Raw genomic sequence first — 22751 nt, forward strand, 5'->3', positions numbered from 1 at the left:
AGTATATGAGGGGTAAAATGGGAAAGAAAAGTCTGATGGGATGATAGAGGAAAAAGTCGCTTGCCGTTTGAGTTCCCCATGATGGTTTAATGAACAATTCTCTTGTTATATAAAGAAAGCTCTCTCCTTCTTCTTCATCTTCTACATTCAAATTTATTCACTTCATTTTCTCGTTCTCGGATATCCATCGTTCGATGTGAGACCGGTTTTTTTTTTTTTTTTCCTTGAACCCGACAAAAATGTCTCAGGGAAGCTCCCCCGTCACTCTGTTTTCTCCGTACAAGATGGGCAAGTTCAGTCTCTCTCACAGGTTGAAGTCAAGTCCTCCATGATAATCCAGAGTTGGCGGGAACTATGGGAGGGCATATTATCAATTTAATTGTTTAGTTTGGATATGTTTTGACGGATTTGTCCTTTTTCAGGGTGGTTCTGGCGCCGCTGACGAGGTGCCGGGCGTTGAATGGACTGCCGCAACCAGCGCTGGCTGAGTACTACGTTCAGAGGTCAACTGACGGCGGCCTTCTCATTAGCGAAGCCGCTATAGTCTCCGACACTGGCGCCGGGTATTATTGTAAATCAATGTCTAGTATTATTTTTCATTTCTTTTGCATGACCATCTAATATGTTACGTTATCAGATTATATACAATAGGCTATTGTATATAGCGGAGCCACCTTAAGGCTACAGGCCTTCCCGTATTTTGTTTTCTTATAACCTTTACTACCCGTCTAACATTGATCAATTTTATTACACCACCATTAACTTGATTTTGTTTTCTATTGGTTAGTCAAATTAACTTCCAATTCTACAAAAATAAAGCCTTTAATTTTTACTTAACAGTTAGTTCTATAATAATATTAGTTGATCATATTTTCTGTTTATTGCAATATTTTCCTTTGCTTTCAAACTTTTTTTTTTGTGTTAATTTTTCCTTTTCCTCTATTATATCATCTATGAAATTAAGAAGAGAGAGTTTTTTGGTAAAAAAAAACCTTTCAAACTTCTATTATGCCTTATGTTTTTACGTACAAATGAATTTAATATAAATAATGTACAATAAACAAATATGAAATTCAAGAGTAGTTGACCATGCATTCTTGGTCGCCAAGGTGACCAAAAGAACCTGACTATGTTTCTCTATGTGTTATGCCCACTACAGTTTAAAGGTGCCCCTCATAACATGAATTTTTGACTCTGCAATTGACTATAAAATACGCCTTTGGTTTACAATCTAATAACGTAAATGCCACACTGTTTTTATCAATGCCTCAATAAATTAGCTTTGTATTTTGAACTCTTCCTTATCAAGAAATCTAGTGTTGTTGTGAAAACTAATTTCTTCTTTAAATGGTGTCTTATTGATATATAAATATTAATGTCATGGCAGGATGCCCCGTGTTCCTGGGATTTACAACGACGAACAGGTGGAGGCATGGAAGAAGGTGGTGGATGCAATTCATGCCAAAGGCGCATTCATTTTCTGTCAACTTTGGCACGTTGGTCGTGCATCTCATGAAGGTAGATTTTTTACCTATTACGGTTTGGAGCAGTAGGCTGATTGTTTTTGTTCGTAACATGGTTAATGATTTAGTTTATCAACCTGGTGGGGGATTACCGATATCTTCAACCAACAATCCCATTTCAAAGAGACGGAATGTTCTGTTGCCAGATGGCTCTCATGGCACTTATCCTAAGCCTCGAGCCCTCGAAACCCAGGAAATTCCCCAAGTGGTTGAGCATTTTCGCCAGGGTGCGTTGAATGCCATTCAAGCAGGTCAGTTTCTTTTCCTGTGATTTGATTGCTCGTGTTGTGTCGCACTTTCTATACAACTTTTGAGTCTTATGATCAATTTTCATGTCGTGTAGGTTTTGATGGAGTTGAGATTCATGGGGCACATGGCTATATCATTGACCAATTCCTGAAAGACGGGATCAATGATCGAACTGATGAGTACGGTGGATCGCTAGAAAATCGGTGCAAATTTCTTATTCAGATTGTTCAAGCTGTGGTTGCAGCAATAGGTGCGGATAGAGTTGGGGTCAGAATCTCGCCGGCTATTGATCACTTGGATGCCATTGACTCCAAACCACTTATCTTAGGCTTGGCAGTGATCGAGAGGCTCAACAGGCTTCAACAGAATTGGGGCTCTAAACTGGCTTATCTCCATGTGACACAGCCTCGCTATTCAGCTCATGCCCAAGCAGAAGCTAGTAAACTCAGCAATGACGAAGAGGAAGCTGTGTTTATGAGGACTTTAAGAAACTCTTATCACGGTACATTCATAGCTAGCGGAGGATTCACTAGAGAGCTTGGAATGCAAGCAATTGCTTCCGGCGACGCTGATTTGGTGTCATACGGACGCCTTTTTATCTCGAACCCTGACTTGGTTTTGAGATTTAAGCTTAATGCCCCCTTGACGAAGTATAACAGGAAGACTTTCTACACACAAGACCCTGTTGTTGGGTACACAGACTACCCTTTTCTGAACAAATCCTATTACATGGATGAGGAGGAACGGCTCTCCCGTCTATGATTTCGTTGTTTTGGAAATTCTCTAATGTTCATTAATTTTGGATACTGAATTATAAGCTGGTTCAAATAAACATGTTCTAGCTTGTAGTTGCAGTAGATGGTTTAATCTCAAAAAAAAAAAAAAAAAAAAAAAAACATCGGAACTTTTCTTCCATGCTCCTTTCTTCCCATCTCTTTTAATCCCAGTCTGGGGGAATCTTGTGCTCTCTTAATGTCACAAGGACTGCGTCGTGCGAGATGGACAACTTGATAGCGTTTGCCCTTCAGCCAGCCCAGTTCAAGGATAAGAACGAGCAGGATGCTCTCCACAAACCTCTATAAGTAAAGGTAGAGACCTTTACGCTTAGAACCTTCGTCAAATTCAATCTCTACAATATTCCCACTAGTATATAATCTGGCTTTTGGTTGTTAATAATCCACCCCTCGGACAGATATCATTTTTTGTTTAATGTGAGCGTGAGCTTCTCTACCAACGGATGATAAAACACTCGTATTAATGCAATAATGTGGTTACCACATGCATTGCTTACAAGCAGCAAATTCTACCTAACTTTTTCCAACAATACTGCTACTCAAAGAATGAGTAGGAGTTCCTGTTCAAAATTATTCGTCCCTGATTCGTACAACATTAGAATCGTCCTTATTATATCCAAAATCTATAATGGTAGTGTAATTGTTCTTCTTCTACAGTTAAAAAGGTCAAAAAACAATGAACCCAGACAATTAAATACCATGAAAATCAGTCAATATTTGCCTAGCAGCTAAAATAGGAACGGAAAAAGAAACATAACGTTTCGTGATCAAAGGATTTTCAAACCAACAGCACTTCCGCATCCACCGTGACGAGAGATTTTTTGGTATAATCGGCACACGGGATGGTATATCATATGTTATTATATAAATAGTAGGATATGTGTGTTAAAAAGTTAATAATTTTAAAAAATAAAATTTCTCACTACTTACATAAAAATACTTGATGTATCACTCGTATTCCAGTCACAATAAAATATTTCTCTACTGTAACCACCTCCACTGTAGCTCCCCTTTTTCCTCAAAAAATGTGGGTTTTTTTTTTGTTTTTGTGAGTCGTAGGAGGTTAATTGATTGGTTGATAGAAGAGTACGAAGAATAATAATCTTGTGAAGGCTAATCAAAGAAGAGAGAGGGTCTGAATTTTGGATGCGGATGCGGAGGAGCTTGGTGGTTTCGGCGGGAAGAGGATAATTTAGTTGCAGGCTGTTAATTTTGGCGGGAGACTAGGAGTCTCTGAAATTTTAATTCAATTTTACGCATTGGAAAAGTCAGAACATCAAGAGGTTGGAAAAGTGTAAAATTAATTACGGTTATTACATTTCTAGGGTTTTGCTAGGAAAATAAAAGTTAGATACTTTTAAGAAGTATATTTTTGCTCACCACCATTTAGTGTTGTGTATACTTACCACCATAGTTATCATCATTAAATGAGTTTGAAATTTGAGATTTGTGTATATTCATTACACGAATCTCGAAATTCAAACTTATCTAAGGGTGATGAGCATATACCACACTAAATGATGGTAAGTAAAAATGTTCTCAGACGGGCAACATGTAGCCTAAAGTAATATAATATTTAAGAGAATAAATTATAGCCTTGCATGGTTGAAGATGAAAAACTTAGGAGCCTTGTCCTTGTCCATCTAGTAAAATATGTACCGAGATCAAAACACAATAATGTCATGTCCTGAACTCTGAGACAGGATATCATATTTAATTTTAATAAAACTTATGGTTGCATCTAACCTTCGAGTTAGATTGCTTAAGTATCTTGTGAAGGGATCAAGCCAATTTATTCATGCAAGAAAATCAGCATCTGCTATTTTACATTTAGATGTCGTACTTAGCGGAAATGGATATTTCACTTAACTATGAAATAGAGTGACGATCGGCATGTTCTGCCCGCTAGGCTCTATAGCAAGCCTCTAGTGATGCTAACGTCAATTTTCAAGAATTATTCAGGATATGTTGGCCCCAAGTCAATCCTCGATCAAAATGGTTTTTGTTAAAGTCAACCACCATAATTATTCTCATTCCAGAAGACCCGCACATTGGATTTATGACCTATAAGTTTCTATGGCCAACACATTACTCCTACAATAACATATTACAATTTTATAACGATCCAACGGTTGGATGTCCAACACCAAAATATTCCGTCACTATAATGGAATATTTCCTAACAGAATATTCTAACCCAGAGTCGGGTCGGATCTGAATTCAGATATGGGTTTGGGGTGTTCACATAGGATTTGTATGTTCGAGGTCAGGTTAGATTGGCCTTGTTCATGCAGCCATCGAAAATCCTCACTGGGTTTTGGACCTTCTCGCCGGAAAACCCAGAGATTTAGCTAACTCATCTTCGCCATTTCTCAACCATTTCAATACATCAAATTTAACTACTCAACAAGATAAACACATTGATGATAGTCAGAGGTCTCATCTTGCCCATAATCGATAATGAACTTGCCATGAAAGAGGTTGTTCTAACTAAAATCCCATACTTCGAACTCTCATCGCAATTCTAGCAAAAGTGCGCAAAATACCAAGTAGTCACCACCACCTTTAAGCATTCACAAGATTATTTTTGATGTAGCAAATAAACCAACATATAATAAGATAAACTTATTAATTGACGTCACATGTACAACACATCAATTCAAATTCAAACGCCCACTCGATCTACAAAACAGTTACGACTATACCTTATAACTTCAGTATTAAGTTAATCACGTCTCAAGCGAATCAAATTAATTTTTAAATATTTTTGGTCAAATGAAGATTATTTAACTTAATTAATGACTTGGGACTTAGGAGGTGGGTAGTAGCACAACTAAAGAGTATTAGGCAAATAACGCGTACCTGCGTGGGGACGTAGGAAGGGAATCTTCTTATTTTCTCTTATCCTCCTTTCTTCTTCTTCCTCCTCTATTTTTCTTCTCTTATTTTATTTTATTTATTTTATTTTTATTTTTTCGCTCCTCCCTGCAAACTGCGAAGCGAAGATTTTGACCGATCGGACAAAATGGTGAAGGAAACGGAGTACTACGACGTTCTCGGCGTCAGCCCGGCGGCGACCGAGGCGGAGATCAAGAAAGCTTATTACATGAAGGTCAGTTAGATTTTCAGCAGAAACTGAGAGATTATCGTTATTTTGGCTTTAATTTTGATTTAGCGATAATTAATCGGAAGTTTTGATTCGTAATCAGTTGCTTCTTCCTCAATCGATTATGTGATAAGCTTAATAGATCCAAGCCGTGTTCTATAACATCACTTAGAAATGTGAATTGTATCAGTTGTATATGATTATTGTCTGTGTGGAAGTGATTTTAGATGATCAAGAGCGCTTCTGACAATGTTTGGAAGAGCACCCGCTGTGGGCTTCTTTCAGGAAGCAAGCACTTCAACTGCTTTTCTAGGAAGCACTTGCATTTTTGTTAATTTTTTTGATGTGGATTTAATAGAAGCGCTTTCAGTCTGAGCAGAAGTGCTATTCTAACAAGCATTTCTAACAGCTATAAATTGAATGACTTTGGTTTTTGTGGGTTTTGTGTGGATCGCAGGCAAGGCAGGTTCATCCAGATAAAAACCCAAATGATCCACTTGCAGCACAAAATTTTCAGGTGAGATTTGCTCTTGTTTTTCATTTAAATTAATTCCCATCAAATTATACATTATGGTCAATACAGTGTATTTGTAACATGAAAGACTTGCTATTTGCTTCCACGAACTTGTATATTAGAAACTAAGAGCCTGTTTGGTGCTCTACTTGAATCCAACTTTTTAAACTCAAAAACAATTTTCAATTTTTAAGTTTTAGGCCTTAAAAACTTGTTTGGTAGGATTATTTTCAAATACTAAACTCAAGACTAACTAAAAAATATAGTATATTATCTAAAAACATAAAAAGTGAGTTTTTAAACTTAGACTCTCTCATTTCTTTTTTCTTTTTCCTCCCCTCTCACTCCAAATCTATCTCTCTGTTTTCTTCTTTTTCTCTCTTTTTTTTTTTTTTTTTTTTTTACCTTTTTCGTCTCTCTTCTAATTCGCTTTTTTTATTTTCTCGGTTCTTTCTCTCAACTCCTCTTCCTCTCTATCTCGTCCTCTCTCTTCTTTCTCTTTCCTTCAATCATCTCTTACTTTCTTTCTTTCTCCCTCTCATGTGACCCCCTCTTTTTAGATTTCTTTGTCTAGTTTAAGTCTTAAGATTTAAAAATTTTAAATCACAAATCAATCAAGTTTTGGAGTCCTAAAGAAAATTGTTTCCAAGAAATGTTTTTAAGAAATGTTTTAAGAAATGATAAAAAATTTCAAATAGGATACCAAACAGGCTCTAAAAGTTCTCAATACTGGATTCACATCAAATTACCCAAATGATCCCTTTCCTCAAACGGAGTGTCTTTTATTCTGTCATTTTCGTTTAGTATAGTTCTATTGTGGGAAGGTTGTTTTGTGAAGAGGGGGTGGACTTGAATTGTTAGTAATTTCTTCTGTTGGTCTAGTATAGGCTTACCAAGTATATATGCATCTTTTTTATTTGATTCAGGTTTTGGGAGAAGCTTACCAAGTGTTAAGCGACCCAAGCCAACGCCAAGCGTATGATGCTTATGGAAAATCAGGAATTTCAACGTTAGTTTTGTTCTCTTATTTCACTAATATATGAGTTCTAATATCTAAAAGGTGGCTGATACAAGACACCTTATGGGTTTCCTGTGCGTATCGCAATGTGTGTGTTTAGCTGCATGCTTCTGACATTTTTCAAAATGTTACTTTTTTTTCAGCGACGCAATTATTGATCCTGCAGCGATATTTGCCATGCTTTTTGGTAGTGAGCTCTTTGAGGAATATATTGGACAGCTAGCCATGGCATCAATGGCTTCCTTAGATATTTTCACAGAAGGGGAACAGTTTGATGCGAAAAAGTTGCAAGACAAAATGCGGGTACAATTTTGTTTAACTTTTTTCGCTAACCCAGTTTACCTCCAATTTTCTTTGATGGAATGGAAAGAACTAGTCCATATCATTGAAGAATGCTTACTGTGTGGCAAAACTGCCAATATCCTTTTACTACAGGTTGTTCAGAAGGAAAGAGAAGAAAAGCTTGCAGAAACACTAAAAAATCGACTCAACCAATATGTGCAAGGCAACAAAGAGGAATTTGTTAGTCATGCTGAAGCTGAAGTTGCGAGGCTTTCCAATGCAGGTAATTCATTACGTGTGGTGCTTTTGGGTGACGAGAACAGAATATTTTCAACTGCTTTTAGGTTGGCTCTTGTGTAAAAGTTGATGAGCTTTGGCTGGTATCTATCCTCTTGAATTGAAGAATAACTGAAGAATAAGCTAGCTCTTTGTAGATGTAGGTTGGGACCATACAAGATGAGATCCTGAAAACACTCTCTATGAATCACCGTCACTATCACGTCTTTCATTTTCCTCTTCTTCAATTTGTTGCAAAATATCATTAGTAGTATAGTCATTTTCATTGACTGGATGGATGTGGTGATCGTCATCAGCTAAAGGAACATCAAACAAATTAGATGTGGCACATAACGCAATATCGCCTAGAAACCGAACGCTTTTTTGGACCCATTGTGATATTTTTGTATTATTTTGCAAAATGTCTTCCGTGATGCGACATGATATAGCGCACTATATTCCCCAATATCTCGCGTTTTTCAAACTATGGTAGGATTTTACGACACATAATGTGGTTAATGCCTTATAAATCTGTTTCTATGATTATTGTCTAAGCTTTTCTCTATCATTTTCAATGATATTGTCTATTTTCTACAGCTTATGGTGTTGATATGTTGAATACAATTGGCTACATATATGCCAGACAATCAGCAAAGGAGCTAGGCAAGAAAGCAATGTATTTGGGCGTGCCATTTGTTGCAGAGTGGTTTAGAAATAAAGGGCATTTCATTAAATCTCAAGTAACAGCAGCAACAGGTTAGTGGATCTTTCTGAATTCGGTCATTGACAGTTGCGTCTAAATCTTTGTTATCATGGTGACTGTAAATTTTTGTTCCAATAATTAATTGAGCTATGGACCTAACCACGGTGTGGGGACTGATTCTACCCAAACGAATAGGGTCCAATCCACTTCATCCGTATATATTTAAATATTTGACAGAAAAAGAATATTCATTTGTTTTCTGTCTTTCTATTTTTGCATATGTAAGTTATACGTTTTCACAAATGCACACAAGTTTTCTGGCTAAGCCAATATGTGCTTTGCTTAATGGACTGTTATTTATTTCAGGTGCAATTGCTTTGATCCAGCTGCAGGAAGACATGAAAAAGCAGCTAAGTGCTGAAGGAAATTACACAGAGGAAGAGCTCGAAGAATACATGCAATCTCACAAGAAAGTGATGATTGATTCCCTGTGGAAGCTTAATGTGGCTGATATTGAGGCCACTCTTTCTCGTGTTTGTCAGATGGTTGTTCACTGCCCCAATGTTGTATTTGGTAATTTTCAAAACATGAATAGAAATCTGGTCTAGATTGTAATTTTTCATTTCATCTTTAGGTTCTTCAAGACAACAATGCCAAGAAAGAGGAACTCCGTGCACGAGCAAAGGGGTTGAAAACTCTTGGCAAAATCTTCCAGGTATTGTTTTCTTAACGTATATTTATGATTTTCTGTTGCTATAATCCCCATTGTCTAATACATATGGAAGCTATGACATTTTCGTATAGAGAACTAAGTCAACCGGTGGGAATGAGGGTGAAACTCCACAAAATAGTAGAGTTCATAAACTGAATGGAAGTGAATTACGCTATGATCCCTCTTCTCCTATAACAACACCAAAGTCCTCAAAGCCTGAAGAGCCATCATATGCTGCATTCGAGCCGCAGGTATCTTTTCTTTTAATAAATCCATTTTATGTGTCTGACTCTATCCTTTTTGAGTTTATATCAAATAGCATTCCAACATGGCCTAGAATGCATAAGTTTTTGACATTTGGTATTCTCTAGTTTTGGGACATGACCGTTTGTACGTAATTTTAAAGATAGGCATTCCTAACTAGGTATTACTTGCCTGAAACATAAAGTTAGAAGAGTATCGACTCATTTGACACCTTTGAGAGAGGTACAAAATCACAAAAAGACAGAACAGTTTGATTAAACTCAAGATTAGAACCAGTACTTATGCTCCTGAAAAGTAAAAACCACTGTAAATTTTAGTAAGTTCAGCTCTTGGATAACAACAAAAAGTGAAATGACCTTTAAATGGTGCTAAAGGTAATGGATTTATACACTTCTAATGGGTTTTCTTTTTTTACAACAAACACAAATATTTTTTTACAAAACACATTGCAAATGACCATAATAGAAAAGAAGATTACTGTAAACAGGTCCCAACTATAATAGAGGGCTGAAACTACATTTCTTGTGTTCGTCCCAATTGTTGGGGGATGGTGAGAGAGTTGAGGACTGTGGAAATAAAGTGGAAAGTAGAAACCCTTGTACATTTGTTCTTTTCTTAATGCGTTATCCTTATTTTTTTTCTTTTCGATTTCACAGAGCCCCTATGTGGAAGCCCCCCAAATTGCAGGAGCGCAGTTGGACTATCACTTCCCAAGGCCAACTGCACCACCTGGTGCCCAGAGACATTCTTCCATTGGCAGGGATTAAGGGTGGAGATTGGGTTTACTCCTTGCTTTCCGTCTTGTAGTAAAAAATTGTGACATATCTTTTGTATCAATATTGTGACTGGTTTTGTGGGGAAGGCTAGCTGGATGTGTATGCTTGAAGCGGGTAAGGATTGTGCTTGAAAGGACAACTCACCTCCAGCTGCGTAGGCCTCGCTTATTCTTATGGGGAAGACAGATTTATATACGTAGGGAGGAAGATAGATTGTTGTGGAAGATAAGATGCCGTTGTCACCAGTTGGCTGGTATAGTTTGTCTAGTTATTTATTCGTGTATTTTTCGGGAGTGACGGATTTAGTTTCGAAGGTTTGAATTTTAGGCTCAGCCCTATGTTTTTGTCGATGTGAAGATTCATGTTGATTTGCCCAGATAACAAGCAAATATCAAGACTGTGATGTACATTCATTCGTTCATGGGACCATATTATGTGATGATGGAGTCTTTCTCTATCCTTCTGTTGGTCATATTTCTTGTGTTCAAAATTACAGTCCATTTAAACTACTGCCATATAAACCAAGGGTTATATCCAGTAACCAGATTGGATAGGAAAATGTGGTGGCGGGCGCAGTTCGGTTTGATTATGTTCGACACAAAATATAACCGAGTTAACTAAAATTAAACGGTGTGGTTTGGTTTGGTTTGATTTTGACCAATGCCACCATTGAAATCAAACTAAACCTTTGTTAATCGGTTTGGTGCGATTTGGTTTGGTCAGTTTAAGCCTCCAACGCGTCAATAAAAAATGTCCAACATTTCGAGTTTTAATTTTTTAGATACTCACACATTCCTGTTCCATTAAAAGATAACGTTTTTTGGAATATAAAATTCTATCTAATCAACTAGGACCAAGTTTTAATTAAATAAAATTTCATGCTTGCAAATGATTTGTTAGTTAGTATCACATAAGAATAAAACGCAAATAAAATCTCTAATTTTTAATAATATGTGTATAGTAAAACCTCAAATGAACACATAATATGTTGACAGGTGTAAAATAAATAAATTTAATAATTAAAATATAAAAGATACATGATGGATTTGGTTTTGTGGTTTCAAAAGGGAAATTTTAGTTAAACCCATGTAACCTCTTCTTACACCCAACTTACTCTCTTAACCCATATTGTTTTTTATTAAATAATTAATCTCTCTTTAAACCCAAATTTATTACCTAAACTACCCTCTCAAACCTAATTCAAAGTATTAAGTTATCTTTACACCCATTCCTTTTATAAAATAACATTTGTAATTGATTTTTTTTTAAAGAGGCATCATTGTCCCACCCTCTCTCCCCACTAGCATTTCCATGGCTACTTTTTTTTTTTCTTTCTGCTATCAAACTCAGACATTTGCCTTTTTTCTTTCTACTGATGTGCATAAGCAACAAATCAAACAATTCATCCCCTTATATTTATCAACAAGCAAGAAAGTTTATAATCTAAGAACATTGGTATGAAGTTTTGCCTTAGAATTTTCCAATTGCAGAAAGTTTAACAAACCATTCGGAATTGATGAAAAAAATTGAAAACCAAATACTCATCTTCTAAACTTTTAAAAAATTGAAATTAAACGAACAAAATATTCATAAATTGAGTCATACCTTAATTGGAGGATTCAAAACTTCAAAATCACCATCCATCAATAGAAAACCTTGTTTTGCTTTACAAGACCTATTAGGGGTTTAGCCAGAATCAACGTAAGATAAAAACAAAAAGTGATGGTAGGGGTTTAATGGGTTTATTGATAAATTTGAGTTTTATTATTAATTTTATTTTGTACTTAATAGTAATTATGCAATAGTGTAAAATAGACAATTAACAATTTAAATTTAAGTTGGATGTAGAAAGAGGTTACATGTGTTCAAATAAAATTTCCCGTTTCAAAAGTATGAAAACTGAACCTAACAAAAAAAAAAAAATTCGGTTCCGTAAGTTTTTAATTGATTTGACTATTTTTTCTCCAAACCAAACCAAAACCACCAAAACACTTCATATTGGATGGCTTGATTTTCACTCCTGGAAAAACCTCCCATTTTGTACCAAATCACGTGTTAAAAAATCTCATTTTGTGCTATAAATTTGTAGAATAAGAATTTTGAAGTACTAATAGTTTTTACGTTGAATGCAACAAAATAGAAAAAGGAAAGGAAAAAAAAACCTTTGAATGTAACAAAATAGAAAAAGGAAAGGAAAAAGACAACCTTTTCAAAACGGTGCGTATAACAGTCTCGCTAAGCAACGTAAGCCCCTCTCTCTAATTACCAAATCGGCAGAACCAGAGCAGCAATAGCTGCGACAATGGAGGGATGGAAGACGAAGCAGAAGTCACCAGCTCTCACCCTCCAGCAGTTCATATCCACCACCGCCCCTCTCATCGACCTCGAAAAGGTTCTCTCTCTCTATAACCAATCAGTCATGTCGTTTTTTTTTCCCTGCTTTTGTTTAATATGCACTCCAATTGAATGTTAAGATGCCGCAAAGAAATGGAGTTTTATGGAACTAACATGCTTTGGCAGTCAGGAAGCTGAGATATCTGCTTCCATTACAACTGGGTCCTTCAGAAACTTGGACACTGCGCAGAAGAAGGGCTCCACCATTCTCAATTTGAAATGTGTTGATGCTCAGGTACCAAGTGTTGCATTTGCTTTCCACTTTTCTATGGCTTCCCAGTTACTGCTTTCGAGGTTTTTTCGACTGCTTGGAAAATCAGAGGCAACCCGAAAAGAGAAAGAGAAAGAGAAAGCAATGCTTAGGCCTCGGTTTGTTTTGATAGAAGTAGCTTTTAGGAAAATGCTTTCCACAGTATGTTTTGCTTGCTTTGCTTTCACTTTTGGCTTCAATGGGCATAAGGGTTGTAAAAGGTTTTCTTCTCTAAACGCCAGAAAAAAATTAGAGCTGTCTTCTGGCTAAACAAACAGGGCTTTAGTTTTTTATACTACAATCGTTTACTTAAAGAGAAGATATGAAAATTTGTCTAGTGTTTATGTCAGTTGAGGCATTCATAAAACAAATTTTTAGAAAGCATAAAACTTTCCAGGTGAAATTTCTTTACACAATTGAATGCATTCTGTCAAAACAAATTTTTTTTATTGGCATGTGTAGCATAGAACAATAATAATGTCCTCCTAACTTGTTATGCCTTTGGTTTTGAGAATAGACAGGACTCATGGGGAAGAGTCTTCTTGAATTTCAATCCACCAAAGCAGATGTTCTTCCTCCCCACAAGGTGAGAAATCCATAATTCCCGCTTCTACGTGCTCAGTGAGTTTTATTGCAATGTTTGCTCATTGTACTATGTTGTATAATACCTTCAAGGCTAAATGTGGTTATTTTAACAAACATATTGAAGAAGTTCCCAGCTCCAAACTATACCGCAGTATCTCAAGTTTGTCCTAATAATTTATTTTCTCTTCTTTCAATTTGCAGTTTAGCACCCATGATGTGGTTGTTCTAAAACCAAATAAGGCTGATTTGGGGGCCCCTGCTCTTGGACAAGGTGTGGTTTATCGGTTAAAGGTAATTCTATGCTGGGATGTTTGCATTTTTGGTCATCATATTTTATTTATCGAGGATCATGCTCTTGAGCTTACTTGTGCTGGTGGTTTGTTAACGTTTTGTGAACAGGACTCGTCAATCACTATTGCTTTTGATGATGTACCTGAAGATGGTTTAAATAGTCCTTTACGGTTAGAGAAACTAGGAAATGAGGTATGAAATTGAAATTCTCAAATCTCAGATGTTGTTCTCCAAATTTCCTCAATTATGACATTGCTTAAGAGGCTGCAATTCAGTTAATCTGGTGATATGATTCTTAAAGCTTTCTCACCTGAAATCATATTAGTCATTGAAGTGGAATATTATTTAAAATTTTGTTTCTATCATTAATATTGTTCTCAATGCGGCAACAATAGAAGTTTTTAATAGTAGATCGTCTATGCAGGCATTACTCAGTCTTCTATTTCTCATGCTGAAATATTAACTGCATCTTTTCAGGTGACATATCGTAGGATGAAGGATGCCATGATACAATTGAGCAAAGGTGTGCAGAAGGGCCCTGCATCTGATTTAATTCCTGTCTTATTTGGAGAGAGGACACCAACAGTGTCCAAGAAGGATGTCACATTCACTCCATTTAACAAAAACCTTGATCACTCTCAGGTCCTTAACCCTAATATTTTGAACTTTTTCTTTGTTTTTCCCTTTTCTTCTGAATCATAACGGTGTCACTCATGATGTGCCATTTCAAGTTAACATCACACATTCTATCAACGGTCTTCCTCTGAATCAGCAGTTTCAAAGAATGAAAGCACAGAAACATGCATTCAACAAATACAAACACAGAATATGTAAATGCATGCATGTCTTTATCACTCTGTAATGTATGTGCACATAATGTAATCACCTACAGGTTTTCTGAAATTATGCATTTTCCTAGTGATCTAAAGAAAAAGAATAAATAGTTCATCAGATCATAAATAAATTACTCCATGTACGATCCCAAGGATATCATAACCTCTTCTATCTAATATCATTTTTTTGTATAGTATTAACAATTACGGTTTTGAATTCCATAAAATTCTTAAGAATAAAACTGCTATTATGTGTCTAAATAATTCCACCCTTAGGTCTCCTCAGTGAGATTAGGCAAAATTTAGCTGACAAGTTATATTCTTTACTTCTAAATATTAGTTGACTGATATAGTACCATGCCTATTGTTTTGTTTTGTGTATCTATGCCCCTTTATTTTTATGAGCATCTAAGTCCAAAGTTTGCTTTTCATGCATATCTATTTCACGTTGTAATCCATGTTTCATTTCTCAGTAACTAAAGCACCTTCTACATTTCTTTTTTCATTCTAATTTTCATTCTCTTTTCTTTGCTCTACAGAGAGATGCCATTTCAAAGGCCCTGTCATCAAAGAATGTATTTTTGCTGCACGGACCTCCTGGCACGGGAAAGACCACAACCGTGGTGGAAATTATCTTGCAAGAAGTTAAACGTGGATCAAAGATTCTTGCATGTGCTGCTTCAAATATTGCTGTTGACAACATAGTTGAGCGACTTGCACGCCACAAGTATTTCACTGCCTTTATGTTTGAGGATTTCAACTTTTATTTGATATTTGAATTTTAACTATAACAAAGAAATATCAAGGTCCTGAATACAATTTCTTTGCTGGCCTCCCAAAAAATTTCAAATTAAGGAAGCTTATGTGTACATAAAGAACCCATTTTGATGTTGATATATGCATTTCATATCACCAGTTCGAGTATGTCCTATTGTGATTGCCAAATTTTAACCCCATTTTACACAATTTTAACCGAAAGTACAAAAATTTGAATACTTAGAGATCTACACATGGACCTCGATGGAGATTCTTCCTTGTTTGGGTTCAGTGGTTGTGTTTGTGTTTAGTGGTTGAGTTTGATGGTGTTGAGTGAGTTGGGTACACTTACAAAGTTTCTAGGTAATTCAGATTGGTTTGGTAATGGGGGTAATTTGGGAATGCTTTGGGTGTACTCATGAGTTCTTATACTTTTTATTTTATTTTAAAAGAGATGGATCAAGATATTAAAATGGGTGAACTTATTTGAAAAATTAAAAGTTAGGTGCCAAACAGAGGCATTACTTGAATGCCATATGCCAATTATGAATTTCTTTCTTCAGTAGACATTTTCGGATGGTTATTCAGGACTAGCTTGTTGACCATTGACTTAGTTGATTTATGACCCAAATTTATAGCTTGTATTGTTATTAAATAGACGTAATTACCTAAAAACAATAATTTTGATATTTTCAACTAATTATCATCCTATCTGTTGCACTTGCAACCCATTGTGCCAAGTTCATCTGTTTAATTTATGATATCTGCTGTTAATTTAAGTTGGTCATAGTGATACCTTCTCATCTACTAATTTCGTTTCATCAAGTAGACAGTAGTTTAGTTGGTTTGGGGCTTCCTGCACTTTTACTACCTCGTTACTTATTTCTGCTTCTTTATTCAGAGTAAAGTTAGTGAGATTGGGGCATCCTGCACGTTTACTACCTCAAGTTCTGGACAGTGCACTAGATGCACAGGTATACGAATTCTTCAAATTCGTAAAACAAAAAGAGAATTAATTCTTCTCTTTTTAATGGAAGATTTGACTTCTTATATAATTTTCTTCTCCGATTCTTCGTTTGAGCAAGCCATGGATACTTGTCTTTCTTTGGATCTCCTCTTAATACGTATAAATGTGTACACACACAAAATGATATAAAATATACCTCTACTGCCATCCTCGGTTGCAGATACTTTCTTTTCTGCTTCTATTATTACTGATAGTGTTAGCATGGATGTGTATTTCTAAGTAGATGCATTAATTTTGGGGTGCGATATCCACACACCCCTTTTTACTTTGACACACCTTTTTAATTTTTGGCTGCCGGATCGGACAAATTTAAGAAGATCAAAGGACAGAAATTAACAAGGGGTGTGTGAGAATGAGAAGTAAAAAAGAGTGTGTGGATAGCACACCCCTTAACTTTTTTATATTATGGTGCATATAGGGCAACAATGTGGTTTTATGATCCAAACCGTCTAATTATTAATCACTCCTTACACGATCATCCTTGAAAAATGAACCAAATCAGAAATCATTAATCCTCTAAATTTTCTCTAAACTTCATCACATAAAAAGAAAGATAAACACAGTGTTATAACAAACATTAGAACTTGTCATGATAATATATAAAAAAGAACACTCTCCTTATCATATAATTACTTGCCTATATTTGTTTGAACTGTTGTCCTTACCATATATTATTCTTTTCAGGTCTTGCGAGGGGATAACAGTTCTCTGGCAAATGACATTCGGAAGGAAATGAAGGTAGTTATGTAGAGTAAAATTGAAGCCTGAACTTGATTGAAATCTATGTCTATATGCAAATTCAAATAAAAGTTGCAATTCATTTTTTGTTGACAAAGATACTTTACCAAACTAACTTGTTAGTATTCATATATTTAGTAGTACTATTTCGTTTGGTTACATTGGAAGGGATCAAAACTCTGATCTATCCCATTCACAGCTATTCGCGACCCCTCCCTTGACCCTTGGATTTATTTAGTAGGACTTAATTATGGAGGTTAATTTGCTGAAGACTGAACTCTCACTGACCATTGCATGGCTTAACCATAGGAACTTGCACTTTGAACTTTTCCAGGCATTAAATGGGAAGCTGTTAAGGACCAAAGATAAGAACACTAGGAGGGAAATCCAGAAGGAGCTTAGAACTCTTTCTAGGGAAGAGCGTAAAAGGCAGCAGCTGGCTGTAACAGATGTAATAAAAAATGCAGATGTAATTTTGACAACTTTGACTGGGGCATCTTCTCGCAAGCTCGACAATACTTCATTTGATTTGGTAATCATTGATGAAGCTGCTCAGGCACTTGAGATAGCATGCTGGATGGCTCTACTAAAGGTAATGCTCTAATACAAAGGTATGTACATAAACATGTGCACAAAAATTTGCATATGTATTTCCATAAAATGCCCGTTCATGCCATATGCCTGCTGGTTAGTGATCTTCAAAGAAATGTTTTGGGTTTTCTTTTAGAAAGTTGGTCACTTGAGGACTCTAAAATTCAAGACAAGAATAAGTGAAATATTGAAACTACAGCAGCGCTTTATGGAAAAGGACGCTGTTTATTGTATGATTGAAAGAAAAGAGAAGGTCTTTAATAATTTTAAATTAATGAAAACCCAAAACCAGAAAGTTTTATTGTTAGGAATTTTTGTTATACATGTACAGCTGGTCCCAAAATTCACTTTAAAGTATCTGAGTTCATTGTTTTAGGGTTCAAGATGTATACTTGCAGGCGACCATCTTCAGCTTCCTCCTACCATTCAGAGTGCTGAAGCTGAGAAGAAAGGTCTAGGAAGGACCCTCTTTGAACGCCTTGCAGACATATATGGAAATGAAGTCATGTCTATGCTCACTGTCCAGTACCGCATGCACAAGCGGATCATGGATTGGTCATCAAAGGAGCTTTACAACAGTAAGGTGCTCAGAGCATGCCTGGATGTTGGCTTACCGAGTAGAGCTATATCATCAATTGACTCTGTTAGAAGTTCTATTATGTTAAAAGGAAAATTAAATGAAAGTCATTATATTTGATTGTGTTAATTATTTTGTGGTTTAATCTCTTACAGATTAAGGCTCATTCAAGTGTTGCTGGGCATATGCTTTTGGATCTGGAGGATGTAAAGACGACCTCTTCTACAGAACCGACCCTTCTTCTAATAGATACAGCTGGGTATGCTGTGTATTCTTGCCATATACCCAACATTCAGCGTGTTTGTGTTGAGATTACTTTGTTTCTCTCTTGGAGGAGGTTTAGAATCATATGAAGTAAATCACCACAATATCCTCTTGGAATTTGGTTTAGAATGCCACTGTAGACTTGAGTGAAATATTAAACAATAGGAATACCAGCAGGCTGGTATTAGAAAACTGTCAAGTAACACCTAGGGGTGCCACTTCATGTTTTTGGTGTTTTGTTCCAAATATGGAAATGACACTACGCACACACAACCAAAGACACAAACACGACAGACAAGACATCGTGTTATTTAGGCCTGAGGTAAACGTAGCCTATATGTGAAATGCATGACACGATTATGTTGAGATGGTTATTTCATGCCAATTTCTTGTGAAAATGCTTGATACAAACACTTAATGGAACAAAGACAGTCGCTTATTCGAAACTAATGCCAATTCTACATGCATGGTAACGCCACACAAAGTGCTGTTAGCTATCTTAACTTAGTTAGGATTCGCTGCTAATAGAGACATTTTGAAGGTCGTGAGAAGTGAGTAGATATTATACCACATTTTCTTTACAGCCTTCCTAGTTCGTAAAAAGCCTTTTTGTATAACTGTTGTAACCTGTTCATGCTTATCGGTGTCAGGTGTGACATGGAAGAAAAGAAGGATGAAGAAGAAAGCACTTTGAATGAGGGTGAAGCCGATGTTGCTATTGCCCATGCCAAGAGACTTGTTCAAAGCGGTGTTCAGGCTTCTGATATTGGAATTATCACTCCTTATGCTGCACAGGTACTAAAGTGTCTTCTTTTTCCTATGTTCTTGTAAGCAATAGCTTCTTTCTGTGAGCTTTATTTCTCTAAATAAGGTGAAGGATTACAATAGCTTCATGAAAAGTGAAAATGAAGCATTCCAAGAAAATAGGAGGTAGCAATGGCGTCGATTTTTGTTTGTTCTCCTACTTATATCAGACCTAGTATTGCAGGTTGTCTTACTCAGGATGTTGAGAAGCAATGACGACAAGCTAAAGGATTTGGAAATCTCAACAGTTGACGGCTTCCAGGGTCGGGAAAAGGAAGCCATTATTATTTCAATGGTTCGGTCAAATTCAAAAAAAGAGGTATCCTGGTATCCCTCGTTCTATTGCTAATGCAATTTTTCATAATTTGACAGTAGACATCTCAGATTCTCAAATACCAAAATATTCTGTAAGATATTAAATGTTCAACTTTTTCAAAATAATTCAGGTGGGGTTTCTGAAGGACCACAGGCGAATGAATGTGGCTGTAACACGGGCAAGAAGGCAATGCTGTCTTGTATGTGACACAGAGACGGTGAGTAGTGATGCATTCTTGAAGCGTTTGATAGAGTATTTTGAGGAGCATGGCGAGTATCTAAGTGCCTCAGAGTATAGCAATGAATGACCAAAATTGTCTGCCTCCACAGGCATTTACAAACTGGCTGTGTTTGGTGATCGATACCATACCTCACGGATATAGTTCCTCTAAGATCTTCCACTGCTTTTGAGACAGTGGAAACCTTACACCTACTAAACACAATTTATAATTCTTAATGGTATTAATACCGATTGAAAATTTGTTTAATGCATTTTTTTCTTCTCTAATTATCTAATGTTATGTTATGCGATATGTCGGAAATTTGTGTGATGAACTCTGTAAGCGTAACGATACTTTGATTCAGTCTTTGTAACTACTAGGGCAAGATTGAACTAATTTTTTCGATCCTCGACATCCATAACTGCTAAAAGTAGAGTGAAACTGATTTCAACCAGCTCATTCATGAACAGAAATGTCACTGAAGAGTTATGGATGGAGATGATTAGCAAATTGACAGTCTAACGATATAACATACTGATTATATGGCAAGAAAACATTACTCACTGAACTATAGCCTATGTTTAAGCGACGACAAATCACCGATCTCTTACAAACTCCTCCGGTGAAAGCACGTCGTACTCTTCCATCTTGTTAAACAAGCTTATTCTTAATTTTCTCTTAGAAGTTCCAAATGGAAGTGGGGAAGGAAGGCTCTTCATTCATATCGTAAACTTGAAAGGTACCAGCATCTGCTCCTTGGTTTGAAATCCCGTGCATCTCAATCAATGCATCCCAATTGATATTCTTGTCAGCAAAGGGTCCGAATTCATCATGAACTTCTCCGATCGAAAATTCCGGAGCTGTAAAACTTTCTGTTGTCTCAGTTGCCTCTGATTGTGTCTCCTTGTTCAGTACTCCCAGTTGCTGAAGAAACTCATTGAGATCCATCTGTGGCTTCTCCTGGTAGTCTTCCGCCTCTTTTTCAGATGAAATTTCGACATCCTTCTCCTTCTCTGCAACATTTCGCATCTCGGTTTTGTCACTCAGGATGTGAGCCTCAGATTTTGAATCACAGGAGGAAGAACTAGAGGAAGGGGTGGTGTGACCAAGAACCCCATTTTGCTTAAGTTCTTGGAGCCTCTGATGAATGACATGAACGCTCGGCTGCGCATTGATGTTGAGCAAACCGCACGAAGGAAACATGGAAATGAAGTTGTGGGAAGGGAACCACTTGAATTTTTGAGATTTGAGTGAAGGATTGGAGCTGGGTTGAAGGTGAGGAAGGTTGAGAAAAGCTTCGGGGCCGTAGAGTCTCCTGGCAGCATCGTCATAGGCCATGGCAGCTTCCTCAGCCGTAGCAAAAGAGCCCAGCCACAGCCTGGTTCTCTTCTTAGGCTCTCTGATTTCAGCCACCCATTTGCCCCAAGTTCTTTGCCGAACGCCGCGGTATTCGCAGGAGGCGTTCTGAGGGCCGCCTTTGCCTCTCGTCGGGCCTTTCTTCCAAGGCTTCAACGGAGATTTTCTGCTGTTATCCATGGTGGTTTTGGGGGAAGGTTGGAAGAAGCTCAGTGAGAGTGAGAGAGTGAGAGGGTGAGAGGGAGTGTGAGTGTGTTGTATAGAATGGTGGGAAAGGCGCGGGATATGTAGTGAATGAGAGTGCAGTTTGGTTTAAATGTTGTCACGTTTGCCCAAAGTTTTCAAGCTCATGCATGTGACCGTTGTTCTTCTCTTACACTAGTGAGTGTGATTTTAAATTTCTATTTTTTAATTTTCTTTTTCTCTAGTCCTTTTTGTTTGACCTTTGGCTAACAATTCAATTAATATAAAATGGCATCATGTGATGGATGGGTTGGGTAGATGTTCTCTCGAGACCGACCTTGAGATTTTGAGGTCTCTAGACCAGTCAGTGAAAGGAGACCATTGAGTTATCAAACTTTCAAATACATTGAGCATGTCACATCCCGGCCTGGTTCCACCACATCCTGGGACTGTTCCACCACCGTAGCACGATATTGTTCGCTTTGGGCTTACCATTCTCTCACGGTTTTGTTTTTGGGAACTCACAAGCAACTTCCCAGTGAGTCACCCATCATGAGAGTGACCTGGCCTCCTTCTCGCTTAACTTCGGAGTTTCTACGAAACCCGAAGCCAGTGAGCTCCCAAAAAGCCTCGTGCTAGGTAGGGATGTGAATATACATTTAAGGATCACTTCCCTGGGCGATGTGGGATGTTACAGAGCATATATATATATATATATGTATATATGTATATATGTATATGTATATACATATTTTTAATAGTGAATGGCAATAATGTATTATTATTATTATTATTATATCAAATAAATGCATCAATACATAAAACTTTTTTTTGTTTTGTTTTTGGTAACAAAGGGTTTTGGGGGAGATTGACTATTCTTACATTTGTTTTTATAATTGTATCAGAACATAACTTAAAGTTTACTCATCTTACATTTTAGTGGAAAAAGTTCTAACTAATTTCACACAACAATTCTCTTGTTGAACATGACAAAATAAGATGTTTATATTATCAGACTGTAAATGTGAATTATAATTTTTTAATTTTATTTTGCAAAACAATATTTTAAACTGATACTATGATCTACGAGCCTACATCTAGGAATTATTCATCAAGTTGAGATCCAAATTCATAGTTGGATACCATAAATTTTGTAGGAGATACTTGAGGTATAGTGGAAGGATGGATCATGATTAGGGGTGACAAATCACTCATTGAGTTGTTAATATATCATTGAAATGACAAATCAAACTAAATCGGTAACTATTTAGGTGGCAAATCAAATTAAGTGAATCTTAATACTTACCCATTATCGCTTAAAAAAGCATTTTTGTGCCTTAATAGAATTT

At 36.6% G+C, this 22751-nt stretch overlaps 4 protein-coding genes across 6 annotated transcripts; 3 read left to right on the forward strand and 1 right to left on the reverse strand.

Moving 5' to 3' along the window:
* The first annotated feature begins 114 nt into the window (after positions 1 to 114).
* Positions 115 to 2662, forward strand: LOC103454377 (12-oxophytodienoate reductase 3-like). The gene is made up of 5 exons (XM_017322473.3): positions 115 to 310; positions 423 to 563; positions 1388 to 1518; positions 1592 to 1774; positions 1867 to 2662. The coding sequence occupies exons 1-5, from the start codon at positions 240 to 242 to the stop codon at positions 2532 to 2534; spliced, it is 1194 nt and encodes a 397-aa protein (XP_017177962.2). The 5' UTR covers positions 115 to 239; the 3' UTR covers positions 2535 to 2662.
* Positions 2663 to 5378: 2716 nt separating this feature from the next.
* LOC103449727 (chaperone protein dnaJ 10-like) lies at positions 5379 to 10691 on the forward strand. Its single transcript, XM_008389056.3, has 10 exons — positions 5379 to 5678; positions 6130 to 6189; positions 7113 to 7195; positions 7348 to 7507; positions 7640 to 7769; positions 8360 to 8518; positions 8832 to 9010; positions 9100 to 9180; positions 9270 to 9428; positions 10098 to 10691. Exons 1-10 carry the CDS (start codon positions 5592 to 5594, stop codon positions 10206 to 10208), a joined length of 1209 nt encoding a protein of 402 aa, XP_008387278.1. The 5' UTR covers positions 5379 to 5591; the 3' UTR covers positions 10209 to 10691.
* A 1758-nt stretch (positions 10692 to 12449) lies between these two features.
* On the forward strand, positions 12450 to 20130 carry LOC103413600 (uncharacterized). 3 transcript variants are annotated; one of them, XM_029090488.2, is made up of 16 exons: positions 12450 to 12609; positions 12742 to 12846; positions 13379 to 13447; positions 13648 to 13737; positions 13846 to 13929; positions 14215 to 14379; positions 15110 to 15297; positions 16228 to 16300; positions 17038 to 17091; positions 17426 to 17683; positions 18059 to 18265; positions 18415 to 18518; positions 19174 to 19318; positions 19512 to 19646; positions 19774 to 19860; positions 19973 to 20130. In XM_029090488.2, exons 1-16 carry the CDS (start codon positions 12520 to 12522, stop codon positions 20051 to 20053), a joined length of 1935 nt encoding a protein of 644 aa, XP_028946321.1. In that variant the 5' UTR covers positions 12450 to 12519; the 3' UTR covers positions 20054 to 20130. The 3 variants fall into 3 exon arrangements, with proteins under 3 accessions (XP_028946321.1, XP_028946320.1, XP_028946322.1); XM_029090487.2 differs by having other exon boundaries at positions 19774 to 20130; XM_029090489.2 differs by having other exon boundaries at positions 12469 to 12609; positions 12738 to 12846; positions 19774 to 20130.
* A 72-nt stretch (positions 20131 to 20202) lies between these two features.
* Positions 20203 to 21472, reverse strand: LOC103413601 (dehydration-responsive element-binding protein 2F). The gene has a single exon (XM_008352060.4). The coding sequence runs from the start codon at positions 21397 to 21399 to the stop codon at positions 20542 to 20544; it is 858 nt and encodes a 285-aa protein (XP_008350282.1). The 5' UTR covers positions 21400 to 21472; the 3' UTR covers positions 20203 to 20541.
* Positions 21473 to 22751: the final 1279 nt, after the last annotated feature.

Source organism: Malus domestica, chromosome 12, assembly GCF_042453785.1.
Source record: "Malus domestica chromosome 12, GDT2T_hap1".
NCBI classification, from domain to species: domain Eukaryota; kingdom Viridiplantae; phylum Streptophyta; class Magnoliopsida; order Rosales; family Rosaceae; genus Malus; species Malus domestica.